Below are 15,247 nucleotides of genomic sequence, written 5' to 3'. Positions count from 1 at the left end.
CTGAGGCCACAGGGTCAAGACGAGAACAAAGACCCCGCAGAGCAGGTGTCTGCCCTTGGGAAACACTCGCCAGCCAAGCATGCAATTCCTTTTGGCGGTATGTGAACACTTTCACACCACGGAGTAACTTACTGCTCTGGAAAGTTACTTATCAAACAGTTTCCTGTCGCCCTGGACAAAGATGAAGCATGTCATTTACAAACAAACAGGCCACTGCTGCAGCCACAGCCACCCCCGACATGGGGCTGACTGCGGAGGACAAGGAGAGCCAACACCTTTCGGCCGCTGAAAGATGGCGACCGGACGCCACCAACGACTAAGGTCTCTGTGTCACCACAGGCCTGGCGCCCCCAAGCGCTTCGCATGTGGCAGCTTGTTTAGTTAAGTCCACAGCAGCCCTGAAGACGCCATGCCCTTGTTCTACGGGCGAGGAGCCAGGCACAGAGAGGCCAAGGTACCGCCAGGCCGCACAGCAGCGACAGGCAGCACACCAGAGCCTGCGGGCCGCCACCCGGCTCCAAGGTTCAAGAGGACCCTGCACACCAGCACCCCGGCTCAGTCCTGCTCCCTCCAGAGCAGACGCACAAGACGAGGCAACAGTCGCTCTGCCTGGCCTCACCTGGATCATCACATCGTATTAATTTACTCGTTAACAATTATTTTATGAAACCATTTAAAGCAGTACACTATCCAATGTTTTTAATATTGTCCTATTTGAATTTTGGGGGTTATTTTAATGCTGATTTTTTATTAGAATATCATAGTTTTCCCTTTAAGTGGTTTTGAAATATTTATTCCTGCCCTTATACAAGTGACTTTATCGTATCCAGATGCCAAGAACTTCTGAGCAAAGTACACTTCCTAAGGAAAAGCCCTGGGAAAGGAGACTCCCCTGGAGGTGCCCTGACCCCTGAGCACTGCGTTGGCCCTGGGACCTGCTGCCCCTCATTGGTGACACTCATCTCCTCTGTTAGAAAAAAAGCAGCCTGCACAGCAGCCTGGCTGACTGACCCCGGGAAATGGGCGGTGTCTGCAGCCGGTGGCCCCATGGGCACTGAGCAGTGCTCAGGCACCTGTAGCAGGGAGCGGGGGAACTGGCCCGGCTCACGTACCTGGCCCTGTGCCCCTTCCACGCTCCACCCGGCCTGGGCTCTCCAACAGCTTCCAAGACAGCTCGCCCACCCGTTCGTTCTCCGCATGGATGGCTTTCCGAATTTCTTCAATCTCCCTCCTTCTGGCCGGGGGAAGCTCTTCTGCCATCTCTGCTGATTCAAGTGCATCCAGCCCGCTGTCCTCATCCCCGTCACAGACCTCAAAGTCATCCTCATAGTCCTGCAAACAGTCACAGAGCCTGGAGCTACTAGGACAAACCCTACACGGAAGAAAATACACAACTTGTCCCCTGAAGCAGAAGAGGGCCGCAGCGAGGCTCAGTCTGTAAAGTCCAGGGTCACTGAGTGACCAATCATGTAAATGGCTGCATGTGTTTCTCTAAAAAGGAACCGGAGCCTACAGACCTGCATCCACCAAGACCTGAGTGGACAACCATGTGCAAACGCTTCAGTGCGGGGAATGTGCATGTATGTGCATGTAGACACGTGTACTTCGTGCTCCACGCAGATATACACGCACACAGGTGTACACACACACCTATACACACGTACACACACGTCCAGGCATGCACACGCACACACGTATAACACATGTACACACACACGTACACACACGTCCCGGCGTGCACGCACACACAAGTTTGATTGGGGAGCACCAACAACAGGGTAAACTTAAGTCATTTAATCACATCACATTGGTCAGCATTGGTAGACGCGTAGGTAACAGACCTAAGTCAGATACGGAGTGTTAAGAGCAATAAAAAGAGAGAGAAAAACTGTTAAGTTTCTAGCTTTAGAACAAATTATCTTTAAGATGAGAACACTTTTAATGCTAACAATAGAATAATTTTAATTTTTAATTACACCTACTTCAAAATCATCTTCAAACCCGGCTGTATGTTCACCAGCTCCTGCGTTTTCTGAGTCAGCGTCTTCCTTTCCAATCTCCTGGAGGAAGAAATGAAACATATAACTAAGACATCCAATCATAAATTTGAATCTTGCAAATGGGTTGGGAAAACATATGTTTTCTGAGATTCATTTGACGTTGCTTATTTTACAATGTGTTTATAAAACTAATATAACCTAACCACAAATTCTTACAGAAATACCCTCATGATGAGTATGACCATGAAGAGAAAGCGTCAACAGTCACACTCTGAGAAGCCTCTGGAATTCTGACGACTAAAGAAAAGAGGCAACCACAGACGCACAGCAGCGCCTCCCCACAACCACATCTGTGTCTTCCCTGTGAAGACACAGACACGTGTGTTCCTGCACGCAGGGACGCCTGCTCTGGCCCCGACCCCACCCTGTGGGCCTCAGGGTCTCTCCTGAAATCGGAGGACATGCGTTCCGTGGGGCTCCGGAGGGTGGGTGGCCTCCCTGGCCGGAAGGAAGAGGGTCCCAGGAAAACCAGCAGCGCACGTTCCAGGTTTCCAGGGAAGAGGCAGCAGAAACGAGCACCGGTGGAGAAAACTCCCATTCCCCATGGCTGCTCCTGCTCGTCCACCTGCTCTTCCCGCCCAGTGGGGACGTGGCACCTCTGCATCCCACAGGCACCCACGTCGGGGCTCCCCCAGGGCCCTGCGCCCCCACCTGACAGCTGCTCCACCACTGTCCCCAGTCCAGCCCCAACCTTCCCGTGTCCCCTGTCCCCTCTCAGTCACACGAGTGAGGGGAAATCTGATCAAAACCACACAGCTCGCTGCACTGGGGGATGGATGGATGGGTGGCCAAGCCACCACATATCCACCCACCAAAGTGTCCTTGGTTTCTATCCTGGAGAAGAAATAAAAGTGGCATCAATGGGAGCCTCTGGTGCCTACAGATGGGATGGATGTGGGGGTTAGAGCAGCCGTGCGGGGGGGGGGTGGCCTGCCCCAGGGAAGGAGAGGCCTGTCAGCCTTTCAGGATTAAACCAGGGCAGGTGTCGGGGATAGCGGAGGGAGGCGGCCTGGACCTGGTGGGAGACAGGCCAACAGGCGGGGAGCTCAGGGAGGAGGGCAGGAGATGCTGAGAGATGTGAGGCCAGTGGGTGTCCTACCCCAAGCCCCCAGGCGCTGCCACCGTGGCCACGTGGGCCTGCACCCACAGGACCGAGAGACAATTCCCAAGGGCACTGCACGGCCGGGTGGCGCAGTGACTCCAAGCAAACGCTGTTCAGGAAGAACTGCCCCGAGACAAGGCCTCCCAGCCCGACGTCGCAGCAGAGGGACGTCACGCTCACTGCACCAAAAGCGGGAGCCCTGAGACTGGTGAGAGAAACTGAAACGAATGCTCTGCAGGAGCTTCAAACAAAACTCACAGCACACAAGCTCCTCACGTCCCCAACAACGCCCCCCTCAGCAACACTCAGGGCCTGACAGCGGGAAGGGTGCTGGCCAGGGGGACAGGAGGGTGATGGCAAGAAAGTGTCCCCCATCCTGTGGAGGCACTGAGCAGAGAGCCCCCCACGCCACCCACAGTTTTGGAAAGAATGGCTCAGTCTCACCAGCGGGCCCCTCTGGTCGGAGGGCAGCTTCCGTCCAACTCTCTGGTTTGGCATTTATCTCTGAAAAGTATCTGCAACCTTGAACACCTCTCACCAACAACAGCCTGAATTCGGTCTTTTGTAATGTCTCTAGTTTCTCCAGTTCTCCCCAAACTTGGTGACTGTAAATGCAGAGCACCCAGGTGCAGGCTGGGCACCCACCCGCCCCGAGCTCCTCCCAGTCCGCTCTGCAGCCCCACCAGGACCGCGGCCTCGCAAACGGACACCAACACCCCTACCTCCCGCCCCAGTCCCCGTCACAGGTGCCCGAGTGCAGGGAACACAGGTGACAGCCAGACACGCGCCCTCTCCTCACCACTGCCTCCTCGCTGCCTCGCCTCCGGGCCAGCTTCCACTCCAACGCGCCCTCCTCGCGGCCATGCTGAGGACAGAACGCGGTGGTCAGTGCCAGGGAGCGTCTCCGGGCAACACCGGGCCACCCATCCCTCTGTGGGGCCTCGGGTCTGGCTGGGAGGCAGCCCAGTGCTGCGATGCCCCGCAAGTCACTCAGCCTCTCGTGCGTCACTGTCTCCTCTGAGAAGCGGGAGAGCCTTCCTGGTGCCTCCTCCCTGGTGCCAGCGAGGGGCGGGCAAGACGGAAGAAGTCGGGCACCAGCCCTGCTATGGTCACTGGCACCAGAAGGCACAGTTCTCGGACATCACCACCCTGAACTATTCAGTGCCTGAGTGTGGGGACGGCACGGTACCCCCATGAACAAGGGGGTCGTCCACACATCCAGAACATATTCTGGCATATTGAGGGTCTCATAAACGCTCAAGAACTAAATCAAGGTCAAGTCAGTGCCGATGCTATGAAACACATGCCCCAAGCACAAGCCAAAACGACCTGTCAAATGTCTTCAAGGTCCCTTCTGGATACCTTAAGGAAAAAAGTACTTAACATATTTTGCTCCTTTGGTGAGAAAGAGAATGTAAAATAAATGTCTCGTTGATAATTTTTTACATTGGTTACATGTTGAAAGAAAAATATTTCAGGACTGTAGGGTTATATATTATTAAAATTGATTTTATGTTTCTTTTTTAAGGTGATTACCAAAAAATTGAAAATTACAAATATGGCTCATGTTATAATTCCAGTGAACAATGTTAACCTGTACAAAAAAAAATGGGAGACACAAGGAAAACAGAAAAAGATATATTCTCATCCAATAATTCCACATTCAGAAGTTTACCCACAAAAAGTAGGAGAGAGGCCTGTATCATTAGAGCTGGAGGGATTTCCACAATGAACTGGGAAAAACAGTGTGCTGCACTGGGGTGGGGCGAGAAAAAGGACCCAAATCCCCCAAACACATGTATCAAAGCAGGACTGGAAACCATCACACAGAAAAAAGGTCATGTGGGAAGAAACATTTGCACAGCTGACTTTTCCCTAAGGAGTGGCTGCACTGGACAGTGAGTGACCCAACCACTGCCTCAAACTGGTGACTAAAACACGCACACACCCAGCAGCACACATGCCGCCTGCCACTCGGAAAGTTACTGCACTTTCTGTGTGTGTGTGGAATAAAGATCCACAAAAACAGGGCACAAGACACGAAAGACAGTTACTCCTGGTCCTGCCCCCCAGATAATAACACAGAAAGGGAAACCACAGAAGCCCAATCTGGTTGTCACATTGTCGACAACAGAATGGAAAACTGAGAAATGTTTTGACAGTCACTCCAACACCCTGGTATGCACCACTTCAGCGAAATGAAGTAGTCATTCTGAAGACCACTTGGCGAGAATTACGAAGACAGCGTAAAAATGAGGACGGGGAGCTGCTGGTGTCCTAGTGATGCTGCATGATCTGCATGTGATCCTCACGTACACACACCTGCATACACGCGCACACACACACAGACACCCCGCGCACACTTACATGTGCGCACCCCAGCGTGCACACACACACACACACACGACACACACGTGGCCCAGAACACGAAATAATGAGGCAGGGAGTGGAGCCCCGAAGCCGGCCAATGTCAGTAACAAACGTGTAATGGATTTGCCCGCGAGGTCAAGGGCCTGGGCTGCTTTGTGGGAAGATTTTTAGCACTGACGTGACTACTTACCACAGGCCCACTCAGACTTTCCGCTTCCCCGGAGGCCATTTCACTAATTTACGTCTCCCAGGGATGTCCCTTCCGTCTGAGCTGTCCAGCCTGTAGTGTGAAATGCTGTCGTCTGTCCACTACTGGAAGTGGGGGGTAAAGCCTCCTACTGTTGGGTTTTCTATCTCTCCCTGTAACTGTCAGGTTTTCACTTTCTGTATTTTGGGGCTCTTCCGTGAGGTGCGTGTTCTTTTACAATTGCCACATCTCCTGCAAGCTGCTCAGTTCATCCTTGTGAACTGTTCTCTGCCTCTCGAGCGACTCGGCCTGCACACAACAGTCACTCAAGCTCTGTCACGGTTGCTGCTTGACAGTTCACCTCGTCCATCTTTTCACCTTCAATGTGAGTCTTTTAATCTAAAGTGTGTCTCTTATGTGCCTCCTGGAATCACCACTGAAATAAATCATCTGAAACAAGGCCCGTCTCCGGCCCAGCTTCCAGGCTGAGACACAGGACCACACCCACTGCATGAAAGAATCAGTGCAAAGTGTCTTACCTTCCTTCTTGAGTCTTTATCTCTTCCATTATTCCTCCCTGAATTCTCTGCATGCCTAGAAAGCAAACATGATCAAAATCAAAACTAATGTTAAATGACGTGAAAAATAAAACATTTACACCTCAGTGAAGGCTGTTATCAGCATTTGATACAATTAGGTTGGCAAATTTGCAAAGCCTGGTTTATTAGAACTATGAACACTGAAGTCTTTTTAAAAACAATTTTTACTAATTCAGCAGTAACGCAAGATAGGAAATACCTTCAGCAGAGAGAAGAAACTGTGTTTGAACAAACTTGTGCTTGTGTAATAGATCCTCATAAGGGTTCTAGAAAATTCCTGCAATTTTATTAGAGAATCAATCCCAAATACTGTTTTGTGTTTAATGTAATATTTGTATTTCCAAAAGAAAGATTTATCTTGAAATATGTTCTATTTATTAGTCACATGTATATGTTTAATTGGACCCTAAAATTAAGGCTTTCAAAATTTCAGACTGATTTTCAGTTTTTGGAACTCACACTCATACCAATTCAATATAGCACGTGGCTGAAAACATACAGAGCCAGGCAAAAGCTTCACTGTGCACCGTGGCAGATCTGCAACACACAATCTAGGAATTGGCACCCCCAGGTTTAAGGACTAACTTTGCTCAAACTTGTAAGAATTTGGACAAGGCATTTAACCTAAATTTTCCTCATCTATGAAAAAGAATGACCAGAAATGGTTGTCGCAATGCACAAATTAAAATGTAGAGCTGATACACAAAATGAGAGCCTCTATAAACTCTAATCTGTAACTTCACAAAACCCACAAGGGGCATCGTCTGAGTTTTATAGGTGAAGAAAGCTCCACGGCCTGGCACCCGAGCAGGCAGACAGGCAGTAGTGGTGCCAAGGCCCTGGGTCTGTCGTCTGACTCTCGGACACCACGAGCGGGAGTCTGCAGGCGGCTCCATGTCCAGGGACGTGGACCAGACACTGGGAAAAGGTGCCTAACAGCCCATGTGCAGAGGCTCCCGGCTCACGGTTCAGGACGGTCCCCCCTCCGCCCCATGAGAGCTGACTTCCTAATGCTGCATGAGCAAGTGTGCAAAAGGCAGAGCAGGACTAACCATTTGTAACAAGCTTTCAAGCCCCCAGCACAGCAGACACACAGTGGGAGGGCTGTATCTGGAGTAAGTGAAGTAAACCCATTATGTACACTCACTTACCAACCCCAACCAGGCCCAGTAAGGAAAATTCACCCCACGGCACCTGTGAGGACTGCGCCACACACACAACCCACAGCCACCACCCAAGAGCACGGGGCCTTACTGGCTGCCGGTCTCGTCCTTCTTGGAACCTGCACCTCGACTTCTGTGCTCACCATTCTGTCGGGAAAGATTCCAGAACCACTCATTAGTACAGCACAACAAATCAGCGATAGTGACGCCTGCAAGACAAGCGGGGCTCAGTCCTAGCAGTGTCTCTGCTGCGGCGTGTCTCACAATGATGGTTCTCAGCTTTAGTAAGGTGTCGCCCTAAGTAAGGGAGGTGAATAAGGGTGCACTGAGAGTGACTGTCACCTCAGTGACATTACCTGAGCAGGAGAAATTTATACTTCTCGATGTCACATTATTTTCAGAAAATCTGACTAGCTCCTTGTACTGCTTCAAGTTAAACTTTCAAACACATGGAAGATGGCTATGTCACAAAGCCACATACTTAGAGGAGAACACCTAAAGGGCCAGGGTCCCCAGGTGTGTCGGCGTTAGACGGTCTGTCGCCATGAGCACCTCACAGAGCTGGGTGAGGCCACCGGCTGGGAGCCCGGGAGCAGGGCGGGCAGGGCGCGGGGGCAGATACCTTGGCCGCCCTCCTCCACTGCTCCTCCCTCCACGGCCTGTCCTTTCTGTCTGCATGGCCCCAGAGCCGCTTGTCCTCAGAAGGAAAGCCCTCCGTAAGCCGTCGGTCTCTCCGCCGCTCCTCCCCGCCCCTGTCAGACAGTGAGTGGCTGCTGTCTTTCGCGCTCTTGTCTCTCCTCTCCCTGGCGTGGCTCTTTTCTCGGCGCTTCCTCTCCTCCTGCCACCTGTGCGGTCTCTCGCCCTCCTCTTGGTACAGCCAGTACTTGAGAGGGCTGTCCCTGCTGTCACCATACCGCAACTGGAGCGTGACATGGAAACTGAGCATGAGGACTGGGAGCGGCTGCCCCTCACTCCCTGCCCAGGGTGCTGCTGAACTGCCCCAGGACGGCGGGGGCCTCGTCCCAGTCTTCCCAGCGCACACCCTCTCCCACAGGACATGTCTGGGACTTGCCGGCTTCTGTGGGCTCCCCTCCCAACAGTGCATCCCCAGGTCCCTCGGTCTCCTGGGCAGTTTGCACGTCTGCCCCCTCCCCACAGGGAGATCCTTAAAACCAGCACCATCGCTACGTCATCTCTGCATCCCTCAACTGCCTTGGAGCCCAGTGACAACTATGACGTCATCACAAGGTGGGTGAGCGCGGACCAGCGCTGGCTGGGATGCCGGGCCGGGAGCACCATCTCCAGGTCTCAACATAACCCCAACTGGACTGGCCTTTTCCTTCATGCAGGGCCTCCCCACCTCCGTTCCTGGGGCCCCACGCCCTCCGTCCCACCGCAGACCACCCCCTGGCCTCCAGCCCCACCCACTCTGCTCACAGCCGCCAGGACAACCGTCCCAGAGAGAAACGTGACAACCAGGTCCTGATGGAGACGCTCAGTGTAACATTACGTGGCTGCCCACACCCATCACAGAACAAAGTCTGAGGGATTAGACCTGAGTGTTTAAGAAATTATGAGGACCCAGAACAAAACACGGGCGACTCCTAACATGACGCAAGTGTGGGGAGGAGAGCTCATTGCATCAGCAACGGGAATTCGGAAGGACAGACTTGACTATTTCATGATTTAAACATATAAAAATACAGATTCCACAGTAACATGAACAGAACAAACAGAACCCCAGCAAACGTGACAGGCACAGAGGTGACCTTAAGGCGCTCCCAAAACCAGCACGACACCCCGCCGGACAGCCACGCACACACACACAGGTCGGGCCCAACGCAGGGCCGCAGAGCCTTTTAGGAAATGCCCTTTTCTCTGAGTCAGATGAGCAAAGACTGACAGTGATGACGTGGGGTGCCACGCTCCGGTGATATACATAATCACAGCTCTGAGGTAAAGCAAACGGGCAAGTGCACCCTGACATTGATCCAGCAAGTTCACTTCCAGAAATTAATCATAAAGAAATAATTCAGAATAAGTGAAAAAGTTTACACCATGGATGTCTTCATAATAAAAAAAAAATTAGAAGCAATTGAAGTGTCCAAAAAAAGCAGACGTGTCAAGAAAACCATGATAAGTCCATATCATTAAGTATTATATTATGGATAAAATAATATCATAGACACACGATAGCTTAGGAAAATGCTCAAGATGTATTCAGTTTGAACAGTTATAAAACAGTAACAATCCAACCTAAGAAAACTGTCTCTACGTACATGTCCATCCACATACACACACAAGAATACACGTGCATGATGTGACCCATAGTTCTCTCTGGGGGGGGCCTGGTTTTCCTAAATTCTCCCAAACGGCCACAGTTCACTCTTGCACCAGACAGATGCGCCTGCCTGGCGCCCAGGCCCAAGTCGGCAGCGGCCTGCCTCCCCACGTACCTTCCTCTCCCGGTACCGTCTCTCTCTCTCCTCGTCGCCTCCTTCGGGCTCCTCACCCTTTGGCTCCCTCTCCTCAGGCATTGCTTTACTCACTACAAAATAAAACAAGTTTTAACATTCCCAACTCCAGCTTCAACTGAACTACACAGTAACACGTATGTAAACACACCCCTGACTAACACTCTCCAGTCTCGAGGGTGGGAAGTTCTGGAATCGGGCTTAAAATGGAATAAATGGCAGCTGGTATCCAGCAGCCAGGAGAAGGTGTCAGAGGAGGCCCTGGAAACTTGAGAGGGGCAGCAGCCCAATGCCAGGCCCTCGGAGCCCCTGGGCCGCTGAGAGGAGCCCAGGAACAGAGCCCAGTCCTCCCAGGAAAACTGGCCAGGAGGGCCGACGTCTCCTCCGAGGGCTCAGCTGCCGGAAGGTGCCGGCCTTCGAGCAGCTGGGCCCAGCCCCTGGCTCCCAGAGCCCCGCTGCTGAGGGCGCAGCGTAGTGGACCAGGAGGCCCCACCACGAGGCTCCATCCAGCCCACCTGCTGCCCAGACCCGCGAGCTCTCCCTGGCATGGGCAGCCAGTGGAGACACCACTTACAGCCTTGTCCAACAGTGAGAAACTAGATTTTCTCTTTTGAGTCTGCTCAAAGTTACTAGGCTTAGTCCTAAGAGACGCAATATTTTAAAAGATGAGGACAAAATTAAACATACAGCGATCACTGAAACAAAGTTCATTCCGTCTAGAAGTATCCACCAAACACTGGCCACTTTCTAGGAGCCTGGGTACAAGAGGCCAGAACAGCAGGCGGGGCCTCCCAGGGCTTGCGCCCGACGTGGGGGCAGGAGAGGAGGTGGGGGCCCTCCCAGCACTCGCGCCCGACGTGGGGGCAGGAGAGGAGGTGGGGGCCTCCCAGGGCTCGCGCCCAACGTGGGGGCAGAAGAGGAAGGGAGAAAGGCCAGGCTCCCCAGGCTGGGAGAGGAAGTGCAGGTCAGGGTGGTCCCCAGGTTTTCTGGCCTGAGGAAGGGAAGGCCGTGGGGGGTCAGGTTCTGGGGGCTGTCGGGCACCGGGGGCTTAACAAGCCTGCAGCCTTATTACTTAAAAAACTACCGAGAACACCAACATAATAACCCCAGAAAGAGGCAACGTACTAAAGTGATGACCCACCTCAGCCCGGCCCTGCCCAAGGCCACAGACACACCCCCTCCCGGAGCCTGAGCCCAGCTTCCTAGCCTGGGGACTCCCAAAGTTACTACGAACTCTTCTGACATTCCCTTTTTTGTTTATGTTGGTTGGTTTGAATTTCTTATAGGAAGAACACACCATTTGTGTAATAAAAGATAATGAAATACATACTTGGGAGAAAAAAAGCACATTTACCTCTACACTAGAATTCCTAGGAATCTGGACAAGTGATATTTAAACATTGCTTAAAATAAATCTGTTCCTTTTCAGGATTTCTTTCTATCAAAGAGCATTATTTTTGTCTATTTACTATGTGGACTAAGATTTACGGAGACTTAAGTCTAAACTATATTTCACAGTAAAACCCCAGCAAACAATGAGACAACAGTTACCCCCTCACTCGCCGAGATGAACTGTAAAACATAAGAAGGGGGCAGGGGCAGGTGCACAGGGTGCAGCCCAGGCCTCTCACTGCAAACCCACCACCCAGCATTTACAAAACTCGGAGAGCAGCGGGGAGGAGGCCGCCCTGCACACACCTGCCTGCGTCCTGCGCTCTGGCCTGTCAGGTGGCTGCCCCTGCGCGTCCCGGCCCAGCAGGTTGTGGCAGCCAGCTGCCTGCCTCAGCCCGTCCCGCCGTGCCCTGTGGCCCCCCTTCTCGCGCTCCTTCCCCCGGCTGGGGGCCTTCTCAACAGTGGCCTGCTCTCAGTGTCCCTCCTTGGGCTTCTCTCTGTCCCGGCTCCTGGTGTCCTTCCTCCTGTCCCGATGCCGGTCCTGGTCCTGGTCCTGAAGCCTGTGTGGCTTCTCCCTCTCAGCCGCCCTGTCTCTGCACCTGGCGTCCCGCTCTGGGTCCCTGCGTCTGTGCTCCCGGCATTCAGGGAGGTCCGTTTCCAGATCCTTCTGCGGCTGCTTCTCTCTGTGTTTCTTATTCTCCTTGGGACCAGCTGACTGTGCCGCCTGAACAAGAGATGGCAAGTTTCAGAAACAGAGTCAGACTCACTGAGGGGCCTTAAAGTGCAGGCTGAGGGCTTTCCATCCCAGCAGGACGGGCCTAGACCAACACTCTCGAACCCAAGAAGGGGTCAGACTTGGCGGCCCCACGACTGGTGACAGCACCCACCTAAGGGACACCCACGTGTGTTGGCAAATCGACCCTAAAGTACCACATGGAGCAGAAAGAAGAGAGAGGGTGTGGGCTGGGCAGTAAGTGTGACACTAACCACCCAGGGCCCACTCCACCAGCGTGGACCCTTGCTGTAAGCCCTCAGGAGGCCTGGATCACAACCTGAATGCCCCCCGTGTACACACATGCACAGTGACACACTGTCTCACACACGAGCCCTGAACCTCGACAGAAACCCGACTGAGCTGGTGGGGCGCTGGGCGGGGGGCGAAGGGACCCTATCCCAGGGCAATTAACCACGTGGCTTTATCTCTGTGTGAAAACTTCCCCAAACGAGTCACGTCACACGTGAGCAAAGTCGTGCAGCCCTGAGAACCAGGTAAAACTGCCCCAGGTAACCATCCAAGGTCCATGTCTTTCTTCCCAAATCTTTAAAGTATGTTACCCAAAGGTATTTTCTGAGGTCATCTGCTTTCCAAGTATCGTCTTTGGTTCTTCTCTGAAACAAAAAGCATAAAGTCAGAATCATTAAAGTTTAAAAGATCGAATTTTGTTGCTCCAGGGAGCTTTGTCACTTCCAGTCAGTGGCAATCAGCCCTTCATATGCCAGAAAACACAAGTCTCTCTACAGGAATTAAAACTACCACCAACACAGATCTTAAAACCACCCACAAGTGATCACAAGCTACTTCATAATGTGACATTCACACGCTCCCAGGCTCAGGCCCCCCAGGGACTCATGGCAGGTGGCCCCCCAGGTGCTGAGAGGACACCAGCCCATGACACGGGTCCCCAGCCGCATGCAAGACACGGCCTGGTGAAAACAGTAAGACGGGACTAAGGGCATTTCTGGTGGACTGCTCCCCTTCCCTTGGAGAAACACGGCCCTAAGGGCACAGCTGCAGGGCGACCTGGAGTGCTCCGACTTTAAAGCCAACGTGTCCCAAATGAAGACAAAACACAGAAGTCTTCCTGGTGATGTGAAGATTAGGGAAGCAGAAGAAAATCACAGCCGCTCACAAATACACTAGGCAGAAAGGAACAAAAAGCAAGCCGGTGGAAGAACCTGGCCAAAGAGTGGCCACAAAACGCGTCGCCCTCTACCGTCACGCTCACTAGGAAATGTATTCTTCGTCCGGAAAGCTGGTCGATTTAACAAAACGGGTCACAGGAAGATACAGTTAAGAGGATCAGCGCCCAGCACGGCTGCAGCTCACAGCTGCTGAACTTTAAAATCCATTCTCTCAAGTTAAGGCTCCTTAGAGAGGTTAACACGTGACCTTTTCCGAACAAAAGGTCCAAACCCGAGGAAGAGCATGTGCCGGCAGCGCGGTCACCCAGCTCCAGGGCCGGACAGCAGACCGAGGGCGTCGGGAACCCATCGGAATGTCTCTCCAAGTGGCTATAATCATAGCACTTGTGTCAAAAAGTAAAAATCTTGAAGGCAACAGATCTCCAGCAGAGATCCCAGGGTTCTCCACCCGCCTCCTACGTTCCCACCAACCAAAGCTCAACTTCAGGTCTCAGTCCTTCACTTTTCTTTCTTTCCCTTTTCTCTTCACACTTTTTAAGCCGTAAAATGACAAGCACCTCGTGCCCACCACAGCTCACTGTCACACGAGTTCAGCAGCGCCAGAGTGCGCGCGGGGACATGGCTTCAGACGGGAGCCGCCCTCGCCCGTGCTCCCCGTCTGCCTCGCGGAGCAACAAGTGCAGTTAAAACCTACTCCACAGCCGGAGGCTGCATGTCCTCCGTGAAGGGCACTGCCTGAACAGTAAACCCTCCGACCACAGGAGCAGCCAGTCTACCGCGGGGACCTCAGCTGGCACCCCACGTGCGTGTCGTCCTGTGCGCGGGATGGACAGACACAGGGAGCGCTCATACGCAGCCCAAGACTCGGCTGCTGTCCAGGAGCTTCTACAGCAAAGCCCTGCTGGGCGCCCAGTGAGAACCCAGGCAACAGGCAGTCCGTCTACCTCCGCGGGGATAAAGGGGTCACACTGCTTCCCTCCCTTCCCATCCACGCAGGGCCCACAGCTCATCCTGAGACTGCGGGAACCAGGGGAGGGCCCCCAGGGGGCAGGGGTGTCAGACCACAGGCGCGGCCCCAGGTGGGCCCAGGGAAGCAGCGCCGTAGACCCCAGTGCCCTGCCTCGGGGCCCACATGACTATGCAGGGTCCACCTCCCTGCACCATGTCTCTCCTGAGCCAGGCACAGGCCGTCCAGCCATGGCCTCACCCCCAGGGTCATGTTTGGGTCTCTAGGCGGCCCTGCTGGCCCTGTTTCCCTTTTGGAGAAAAGTGGTTTCCCCTGTTTCCCCACCCGAACAGCTCAGCCGCCCGGACCTCCCCACACACCCCAGCTGTGATTTCCACCAGCTGCCCCGGCAGTGCTGTGCTCACGGGTGTCCCATCAGGCAGCACCGGGCAGCTACCCGCCCCGCAGGGGCCTCCACTCCTGCCTCCAGCGCCCTGCACCGCCCGGGCGAGCAGACCTCTCCCTCTGCCTGCCCGCAGCTGCCAGTCACTGAACCAGTCCGCAGGTCAGAGGGCAAGGCTGTTTCGTTCTCCATCAGTTGGGTGAAAACGGCTGTCCCTGCTCCCTAGACTTGAGGCCAAGCAGGATCCGTCTCCAAGCACCTCGGTGCAGGTCTTGGTGCCCGGACAGCCAGCCAGGGGCGGGTCCACTCTCAGATCAGACACGGCTCTTCACCAGGTCCCTGCATGTCCTCCTCTAACTCATGCCCTGCTTCCACCCTCCTGTCCGGGCCACTGCCACCCACACCCGGCTAGACTAGCATCTCCTGACCTGCCACAGCCCCGGGGCGGGGTCCCCGCATCACCGCGACTCCCAGGACCACAGGGGCACAGGATGCTGTCCACCCCCAGAGGTGACAGACCACCCTAACATTTGCTAAAAAGTCCCAAAGGGGGAAAGGCTGCTTCACACACCGCTTTGGGGTCAAGACAGTTCCCTCTTGCTGTCTTAATCTTTTAAAATTATGCCTG

At 53.6% G+C, this 15,247-nt stretch overlaps 1 protein-coding gene across 1 annotated transcript in view; it reads right to left on the bottom strand.

Annotated features, from left to right (window-relative positions):
- LOC140695945 (cytoplasmic dynein 2 intermediate chain 1-like) overlaps positions 1-15,247 on the bottom strand; it is a 51,282-nt gene that overhangs the window by 21,872 nt on the left and 14,163 nt on the right. Inside the window, 9 exon segments of the mRNA XM_072959058.1 lie at positions 1,113-1,332; positions 1,983-2,060; positions 3,962-4,027; positions 6,259-6,313; positions 7,573-7,628; positions 8,104-8,400; positions 9,938-10,029; positions 11,654-12,071; positions 12,683-12,736. Of these exon segments, the coding sequence (XP_072815159.1) occupies positions 1,113-1,332; positions 1,983-2,060; positions 3,962-4,027; positions 6,259-6,313; positions 7,573-7,628; positions 8,104-8,400; positions 9,938-10,029; positions 11,654-12,071; positions 12,683-12,736 (1,336 nt within the window).

Source organism: Vicugna pacos, chromosome 4, assembly GCF_048564905.1.
Source record: "Vicugna pacos chromosome 4, VicPac4, whole genome shotgun sequence".
NCBI lineage: Eukaryota > Metazoa > Chordata > Mammalia > Artiodactyla > Camelidae > Vicugna > Vicugna pacos.
The sequence above is the reverse complement of the archived record's forward strand: the minus strand, read 5'-3'. Positions and strand labels throughout refer to the sequence as shown.